At 38.7% G+C, this 9,551-nt stretch overlaps 1 protein-coding gene across 3 annotated transcripts in view; it reads left to right on the plus strand.

Annotated features, from left to right (window-relative positions):
• gatad2b (GATA zinc finger domain containing 2B) overlaps positions 1 to 9,551 on the plus strand; it is a 42,998-nt gene that overhangs the window by 22,936 nt on the left and 10,511 nt on the right. For 2 of the 3 annotated variants that reach the window (XM_055021974.1, XM_055021976.1), the window contains exons 5-10: positions 1,171 to 1,317; positions 5,135 to 5,302; positions 6,026 to 6,395; positions 6,680 to 6,882; positions 7,771 to 7,881; positions 8,681 to 8,876. In XM_055021974.1, the coding sequence (XP_054877949.1) occupies positions 1,171 to 1,317; positions 5,135 to 5,302; positions 6,026 to 6,395; positions 6,680 to 6,882; positions 7,771 to 7,881; positions 8,681 to 8,876 (1,195 nt within the window). The remainder of the gene's footprint in view (positions 1 to 1,170; positions 1,318 to 5,134; positions 5,303 to 6,025; positions 6,396 to 6,679; positions 6,883 to 7,770; positions 7,882 to 8,680; positions 8,877 to 9,551) is intronic. The other variant, XM_055021975.1, reaches the window with a different exon arrangement.

Consider the following 9,551-nt stretch of genomic DNA (forward strand, 5'->3'; position numbering starts at 1 on the left):
TACTTGAGTAGTAGCATTCCAATAGATCCAAGTTTTTACCTCTCGCCCATTTCCATCTTGTTCCAGTAGCCCATTTATCATCAAGGTGCTCTGGTTCCGCAGAACCTGATGTAGATCTCGTTTGGCCGGGCGACATCTGAGCTGGCATGTTTCGCATCTCAATATCTCTCATGGTATGAGGTAGGCCGTAGGTTGAAGGCTTTTGCCTAAGGACCCAGACTGGATTCGAACCTAGCCCTCTCGGGTGAAAGACTGATTACTTATCATTTATTTCTGTTGTCCTGTCACCACATAATCATAAAAACAAATATAAAAAATATTTTAACAAAGTTACATACTGCATCTTTTAATACCTTTCATTTGCAGTTTATTTATTGTTCTCACATTGAGTTGCAATGCCAAAAGATTTCCGGTCTTGTCTTCCTGCTGATACTTATAGTATTTTAATACTACTTGTAACAGTGTAAACATAACTGTTTTGATAATGTATCATGTCCAAAAAAAGTTGCCTCATGGCAAAACGCACCCTGTGTATGGAGTAGGAGTAAGTTGGGGACAGTTGTGGGGTAAATTGAGTTATATACCTTAAAACATATACTCTAGCTTTCCTCCTAAATTGACTCCGCCCCTTCATTACCTCCTAAACAAACATCTCTTGTTCCCATCAGGTGCATTCTTTATTTAAGCACAATTCATTGTATTCAATAATTTTTTCGAGGCCCAGCAGTATTTCAGCTGCACCAAACATGAGTCCAATTTAGAGATAATACTCAGATGAGAATTGTTTTGTGATTTAGTTAAAAGTGAGGTAGTTTTTTTTTTTTTTTTTTTTTCTCAGCTTCCTTCCTGATGAGGGTGTATAGAAAGACCTGGATGGGACATCAAGGAATGAAAGTGTTCCACAGTCTCCAGCAGAGAGGCATAGGCAGCTCCTACAGACATTTTTTTGATACAATGGTCCTCTCTCTCTTTAGAGGCATCACTGTGCTTAATGCGAACACAGCCAGGGCCAGGCTGGGCTCCACAGGTCAAAAAGGCCTACTACATTCTTTTCAGCTTCTAGTAAATGTGGCAATACATTCTACAAAGCCATGTAAGAAGAAAAACATATTGTATAAATTTCATGTGTAAAAAAAGACTTACAGCTCACTTATTACAACCTGAATGTAGCTTGCTATCTGTGTGCAGGTCCCAGCAGTCCAGAGCTCTGCATCCTGTGTTCAGCCTCCTCCAATTCACAGCTCTTCAGGTATCGGAAAGTTGCCTGTGAGGCCAAGCTTGCACAACACTGAGCCTCAAAATCTCCGAACTGCACAGGTATTTCAATGTGTTTTTCATATAAGGAACAAAGTTAAGAATATTTTGTCCTGTGTTAAGAACTTGGGTTGAAGTACATTTTACATAATATCTCTATCTTTTCATTTAGACTCATTGTTGCATGCATATATAGTTCTGAAAATGTCTCATGTTCCTATTTCCTCCAGTCTCTTATGAATCTCAATGTAAGCTAAATTAACCCACTGATCCCCAGGGATGAGACAGACACTACTGGAAGCTTCTAGAATTTTTAAAAGGTATAAAATATTCTTAAAATCAGTTTGTGTAGTGTTAGTTCTATATCAGAAATATGTAACATCACCAAACCAAATGACAGCCTTATCTGTGCTGGTTATAGCATTGCATCAATTCCTGTCCTGCTATATCTTACACACTGCTGTGAGATACAGTACTGGATATTTCTCTGGACTCTGCACAGCCTGCATCTTCACTGTAAAAAATATCTGTAAAATTTATAGTAAAAATTTGTAAAATACCAACTGTTAATGTAACAGCCTAAACATTATTTTGAATATATACTGAATTACCTTAACACAAACATAAATTTCACATAATGTTTTCTACATTTCCATTATGGAAATGTAGAAATCACAAGATTTTATTGTAAAACTTTTAGAAATTGTAAAATTAATAGTTTGATATTGCTAGCAGTTAACATAAGATTAACATTACTCATAGGCCAAATTTTGCAGCTTTCTGATGTAAAACCTTTAACCAAACTGCAGAAATTATTCTTTACAGAGACTGAATACTGGTATGATTTTTTGGTTTAATATAATTAAGCCTGAGAAATAAAACGTTGCAAAGGCCTATGGACTTTTTTTGTCTTAGACATTATTATTTTTTTGTCTTTTTCCATGTCTTTTTATAGGCCTTATCATATTTAAAAACTCATCAAAGTTTCCTTGACATTGTCTCCATTGTGAAATTTTCGGATTCCAGTGGAATCAAAAGTGGGTGTGGCCACACTGTTAGACATCGCCTCTCTAATAGGCACATTGTGGAGATCTGAAATTCTGTACGTAGGTAACTCACCCCAAATGACAAAAAAGGTCTCCTGAAGATTTGCAGTAAAATGGACTTGGAGGCAGCCATTTTGGGTCAAAAGGCAAATTTTGGCTATTTTTGACATTTTCATACGTTGAATGTTGACAAACTCTTCCTAGGAATTTTTAGCTATCAGCTTCATTTTCGGCTAAACAATGCAGTTAAGGGATGGGGCATTAAAGTTATCAAAATTGTGAGTTTTAGAGCATGTTCAGATATGTGGCCAAACGGCAAACTCACTAAAGCAAAGAAAGCACTTTAGCTTTCACATAAAATGTTAAATTGGCACCAAACTTGGTATGAGTGATCCACGTTGGATGTTGTCATGTTTTGACATCGCCAAGGGTTGCTGCCGCGACAGGCACCAACAACCTTGCGGCCACAGCTCCGGTGAGCCGCCTTGACAATGGAGGCATGGAACATGGTCCACTTGGACTCAATGTCCCCCGCCTCCCCTGGGATGTATTCAAAGCTCTGCCGGAGATGGGAGTTAAAGCTCCGTCTCACAGGGGATTCCACCAGACGTTCCTAGCAGACCCTCACAACACATTTGGGCCTGCCAGGTCTGACCGGCATTCTCCCCCACCACCAGATAGTGGTCAGTGGACAGCACCGCACCTCTCTTCACCTGAGTGTCCAAGACATACGGCCGCAGATCCGATGAAACATTGACAAAGACGATCACCGAACAGCGGCCAAGAGTGTCCTGGTGCTAAGTGTACATATGCCTGAACATGGTGTTCGTTATGGACAATGTATGACGAGCACAGAAGTCCAACAACAGAACACCACTTGAGTTCAGATCGGGGGGAGCGTTCCTCCCATCCATGCCCCTCCAGGTCTCACCGTCATTGCCCACGTGAGCATTGAAGTCCCCCAGTAGGCATGTATAGGTCCCTGTAACTTACCATAGACTTGATTTTTACAATAAAATGTCATAATGTATTGTGCAGTTTTGTCATGTTTTTTACTGATGTATATTAATTATGTTTACGGTGTATCTGTTGTTTGTATAGTAATTTTCTGTAAACAGTTTCAGTTTTATTTAGTTTATTCACACCATTTAAAAAAATTCCATGATAACCTTGCAACACATTGTCTTACTGCACTTGTTTCGTCCCTCTCGGTGATATGTTCCTAATATATTCTTGGATTTTTCATCTTGGATGGTGGCTGTGGTTCTCACTAGACTTCTGTTTTCTGAATTGGGGTAGAATCCACGTTTCATGTTGAGTAGCCTTTGTGTTTGAACATCAGTAACCTGGCCACACAGTGCAGTGTGCCACTATGTAAAACATTGGTACCAGAAAACGATTATGTCTTTCATGAGGTTGCATTTAAATTGCAGTTTTTTGGGGGAGGGTGGGTAGGAGGTTGACACCACCATGTATTGTCACACATGCCTTGTGGACATGTTTTCAAAGTTGCCAGGGGGCCCTGTGGAGCCATTTCTGTTGCAATTTTTACAAGGAAAAATTTGGCCTCGTTAGTTATAGTTCCAGTATCAAGACATTTTGGATAAGTCCATGCTCCCAATTTTGTTGGAACAGTTTGGAGCTGACCCCTTCCTCTTCCAACATTGCTGTGCACAAGAGCACAAAGCAAGGTCCATAAAGACATGGATGGCCAAGTATGGGGTCAATGAACTTGACTGGCCTGCACAGAGTCCTGACCTCAACTTGATAGAACACCTTTGGGATAAATTAAACCAGAGACTGAGAGGGAGGCCTTCTTGTCCAACATCACTATGTGACCTCACAAATACACTTCTAGAAGAATGGACAAAAATCCCCATAAACCCTCCTAAACTTTGTGAGCAGAAGAGTTGAAGCTGTTCTAGCTGCAAAGGATTAGGAATGGGATGTCAGTTAAACTCATGTGAGTCAAGGCAGGTGAGCGAATATTTTTGGCAATATTAAGTTATTACTGAAATGACTGGAGAGTAGGGGAGGAGTCTCTGGTCCATTACTCAGTTGGTTTGAATCTTACATAAAGAACGCGGGTTTCTTTGTTTCAGTAGTTAATTTCTCATGGAAGAGGACAGAAGTATTCCAAGATTCGATCCTAGGACCTCTCTCACTTAAAATATCTACATGCTCATACTAGCTCGGTTATAACAGGAAAGATTGGTTACCCTACCTATGCAGGATGTTATGATGTCACCAGCCGACTTTGAACCCATGCTTGAACAGATGCTTGGAACAGATAAATGTGTGAATGTGCCATGGCGTTCTCCGGCTGAACAGAAAACAAAATTTTAATTATCTTTGGACCAATCGAGAGTCAACACTCAGCTTCAGCTATTACTGCTTGAAAGTAGAAATCTGGGAGTAGTGATGGACTCTGACCTGAACCTTCAGAGCCACACATAAACACAGTTAAGTCAGCCTTCCATCACCTGAGGAACATTTTCAGGATTACAGGACTAGGGTCTCAGTGAAATCTAAAAAAGCTTACCCATGTGTATAACTTTATTTGCATTGATTACTGCAACAATGTCTTCACGGGTCTGCCTAAATAAGCACAAATCAGACAGCTGCACCTGGTTCAGAACGCTGCTGTTCACATTTTCATAAAAAACACTAAAATACAGCACATCACCCCAATTCTAAAGTCCTGACATTGACTTCTTGTGTTATTCTAATAAACGAGAGACCAAGAGAGAGAGAAAGAAGCGTGGTGTTCCAGTCCTTAAGGTAACAACCCTCTTTTCCTTTTAATGCTGTTTGTTCGTTCTTCCTTTTTTTAGGGTCATACAGTCATTCGTTCAGCCAATACCAGCCTGCCTCCAATGCTTATGTCCCAACGAGTGATAGCCCCCAGTCCATCCCAACTACATGGCCAGAGACTGTCCTCCAAACCTGGAATGCCACGATCCAGCTCATCCAGCATGACCAGTGCGGTAAACTATCAGCAGGTGGGAATTTCTCCTGGCCTCATTTATTCAAGTTGTGTTTTTTTTTTTGTGTTTTGTTGCTGTTTTGACTAATAAAAGAAAATTGGTCAGTGGCTGGAGTAAAGTTATGTTTAACAAGTTTTAGTTCCGTAGCCAGAATTGCTTTACTCACTTAAATAGATATTTAGAGATCATCTCAAGGCAATAAAAAGACCCAAAAGTTGTTTCTATCTACATATCAACAATAAAGCTTTTAAATATACTATGGCAAAAAACAAACATCTTTTAACTTTGTTGTAATTCTGCATTGCTGCATCTTTGATTCCGAGCTGTTTATTGCATGTCTTTCTTTATACTTCTTTTGTGACTGCACTACCGTGCCAAAAAAAACTTTCAAAAAGTATTGAGTGGTTTTATAATATCTCTCTTCACTTCATCTGAGAAAACAATAATTGTAACTTAATATTTTGTTGTAGATTTTACAAAGCCAGAATATTCTGCTGTTAAATAAAGATGAGGTGTCATATTGGTTATTTGTAATACTTACAAGACCATAGACTGCATTTGATCCAGAATGTGTTCCAAGTGAAACTTGTTTAAAAAGTTGTATTATTTAGTTTCTTCTATGCAAAAATTTGGCATAAAATTTTGGGGAAAAAGTACTGTCCATGATACTTTCTAATGGTTGCAATTCAATAATTTGTCTAAGTGTTTTGTTTTTGATAAGCCTAATATGCCTTACAGGCCAGCCAACAGGTGGCAGCTTCCCAACGCTCCAGCTCCAGTGCCATGTACATGAACCTGGCCCACATGCAAGCAGCAGCAGCAGTGGGGGCCAGTGGTGTGACAGGTGGTCTTGCTGGATCTTCAGCAGTCAGCCCATCCACCATGTCTGGCTCGGCCAGTGGAGCAGTTAGCTCCATGGCTGACCAGGCCAGCAGTCAGGCAGCTGCCAAGCTGGCTCTACGGAAGCAGCTGGAAAAAACCTTGCTGGAGATCCCTCCACCCAAACCCCCTGCCCCACTGCTCCACTTCCTCCCCTCTGCAGCTAACAGTGAGTTTATCTACATGGTGGGCTTGGAGGAAGTGGTACAGAGTGTCCTGGACAGTCAGGGTAAGTACTTAAAGAAATAGTTTTATATTAGAACTCTAAAAAACAACTGAGATCTACGGACAGACAAAGTTTGAGTAGTAATAATATCTTATTTGTAGCAAGGTACCGATGTGTAAAATGACTATTCATATGAGGCTCTGCAGCGAGTCTACCTCTTTTGTAGAGAAAGAAATTGGTTTACGTTTATGGAGATTTGATAAAAAGTAGAAGAATGTTTGTCAGAGTACTTAAAGTGATGAATATCACTTGTCACTAGTTGTGCTGAAACAATGCGTTTTGTGCAGGTAAATTCAGGGGGTCTTTGGCCCGTATGGAGCCTTTCTTCTGTGCCCAGTGCAGAACAGATTTCACACCCCACTGGAAGCAAGAGAAGAGTGGCAGAATCCTCTGTGAGCAGTGCATGACATCCAATCAGAAGAAGGCTCTGAAAGCAGAACATACCAACAGACTGAAAAATGCTTTTGTGAAGGCTCTTCAGCAGGAACAGGTCAGCATTGATACAATATTGACCATTTATTGGTCTGAAGGTATTCGTCTCTTATAAAAAGATACACTTTTAAAGTGGGAAAATATTGTTTTATGACTTTATAAGATGAAACAGATCAGAGCTGTGCCACTCCTTCACCAATTTTAAGAAATTTGGTCTCTTTCATTTTGTTTTCATGAATGATAGCAGGTGTTTTGCATTAACTATTAATAATCTGGTAAGGCTTTTTGAAAGTTAGGTTGTCAGTCTAACATTCTAAATCAGTATGTCTAATAAGTCCAGGGCAAGCAAGCTAGTAGAGCCTAAAACCTGGATAATTATATAATTAATGTTAGCTTCATATGTTAATCATGAGAGGGTAGAAAAGCAAACCCTGCAATTAACACGATTACATAATGATTTCTACAAAAGTTTATTTAGTCCATTGCTTTGACGTTCCACCAATAAATCTTTTGAAGTGACCAACTATATCAACAGATACTGACTTTTATCCTACTACTGCATTTAATACTTGATTTTTCCAGGTGTTTTTTAGCTCAAAAATCTTATTTGCAATGCACTGATACATAAAAGTCAGAAGTTTGGTGCCAATTTGTAAGGCACCAAATGTGATAAGTTTTAGTTTTTTTGTTGTCCATTTTATCTTTTATTTTTACAACATATGAGTAAAAATACCACAGCTTCACAGTATCATCGTACTGAGTCTCACAGGGTGAGAATCTAATGTCGGCCCATGAACACCCCTGATTTATGTTTAATCAGTAAACACTGCTATTTAAGTTGTTTCTGTTATTTTCCTTAAAATCACACTGACCAAGACCATTGGTAAGGCTTCATCACTAAGCTTTTCATTCTGAGTAATGAACTGTAACTGTGTGGGTCTGTCAGGAGATCGAACAAAGGCTACAGCAGCAGACAGCTCTCTCTCCCAGCTCTGCTGCTACGGGCTCCAACGTCTCCAAGACTGATACGATGATCCGACAGCATGCCCTGCGCCAGGTACACACAATTTTCAGAATGTGTGCTGGAAGTATTTATGTTATACAAATAAAAAAAACCATTGCATTCATGTCAAATTAGATGTTCTCTATTACTATAGGATAATTGCAGTCTATTTGACAACTTTGATGCTAATTTAGAAGATATTCAAGAAGGATTTCCTACATATTTAATAATTCACAGAAACGTGTAGGGAAAGGGAACAAAAACCATAGAATAAAGAACCATAGAATTTCCTGAATTTTCTCATGAATTTAATTGAAAATAACTTTGGAATGATACAATCAAACCCTTTGGTTTCAGAATCAAATAATTTAATTGTGTTCCTTGGAACTTGAAACTACCAACCATCTATTTCTTAGTTACCAAAAGTTCCATCAGGGGCCCAGTATCTTGGCCCCCACCTCCTTTGGGCAGATTGCAGTGAACAGGATCAAACTTCCTACTCTGATCAGAGCATCACCCACTTTGCCAAATACTCTTATTGGTTATTTTTAGTAACCACAATATCAAGAGGATACTGGTGTGACCAAAATTGAGATATCTTTTTTTTTTTTGCCTTTCCATTCTTTCAACAATAGGAAATGTATTATATAAAAATATGTAATCCTTGTATTGTGGACAGAAATTGTTTTGTTTTTTTATTCAAGAATTGTTATTTGTAGTTTAAGTAGATTATTCACTAAATCTTTGAAGGTTTTTTTAGCAACTACTTTATAAGTGAGTAACTACATAAAGTTGAGCTGTGTAATTTTTACATATGAAGTTAGCGATGATATTTTTGTGTTTTTGTATCTAGGCTCAGCAGCCTCAGGCTTCTCTGCAGCGAGGTTTGTCTAACTCTGCAAGAGGCGTCCTTTCCAACTTTGCTCAGGCTTCTCAGTTGTCAGTGGCCAGCAGCCTTATGGGAATGAGCAGTGCAAAGCACTGTGGTAGTGGTGGGAGTAGTAACAGACTGCAACATGACAGCCGCCGTCAAATCTACAACATCCCAGGTAAGGACAAACTATTAGTTTTTTGTTGTTTGTTTTTATTACATAAATAGACATTAATAACTTATGAACAGCAGAATGTATATTACATTGTTTCAGTATCTATAAAGTAAGGACAATTAAACAAAAATTGTGAAACATTTCAACATCTGAATTGTGATACACAAAGGCAAATGTATGAACAATTCGGCAGAGTAGAAACAGAAAGTAAAAGCTAAAAAACTTGTCTGAGAAAACAGTGATTGTTGTTTGGGGTTTATTGGGTAAAGTACAGTAGTTCAAGTCATAAAGAAGCACTTCCATTATTTAAAATTTGGTTATCTGAGATTTTGAAATGGTAAACTTTGTTTGAATTCAGCTTGTTTAGAGTATACCATTTGAGAAGTTATGCAGGAAGCTTTAGCATAATCAGCTTTATGTATGCTCATTATGCTAGACATATGAGTCATATGGGATGTCTAGCATATTGTATTCTAGGTATATAGTATGCTTTTGTTTTGGTTTCGATCAGTAAGTTGCAAGTTTGAAGTAAACACAAAATAACATCTCTAACACATCACTCAACCCATGCTGATAACGGGCATTCAAATACTTCAGAGATGACATCATCCACAATAAACATACAGGAATGTTTATGGTGGATAAACCATAAACCTACTGAATTGATGTCCTGTAGAT

The sequence above is a fragment of the Poeciliopsis prolifica genome, unplaced genomic scaffold (genome assembly GCF_027474105.1).
Source record: "Poeciliopsis prolifica strain line A6 unplaced genomic scaffold, Auburn_PproV2 SCAFFOLD080, whole genome shotgun sequence".
NCBI lineage: Eukaryota > Metazoa > Chordata > Actinopteri > Cyprinodontiformes > Poeciliidae > Poeciliopsis > Poeciliopsis prolifica.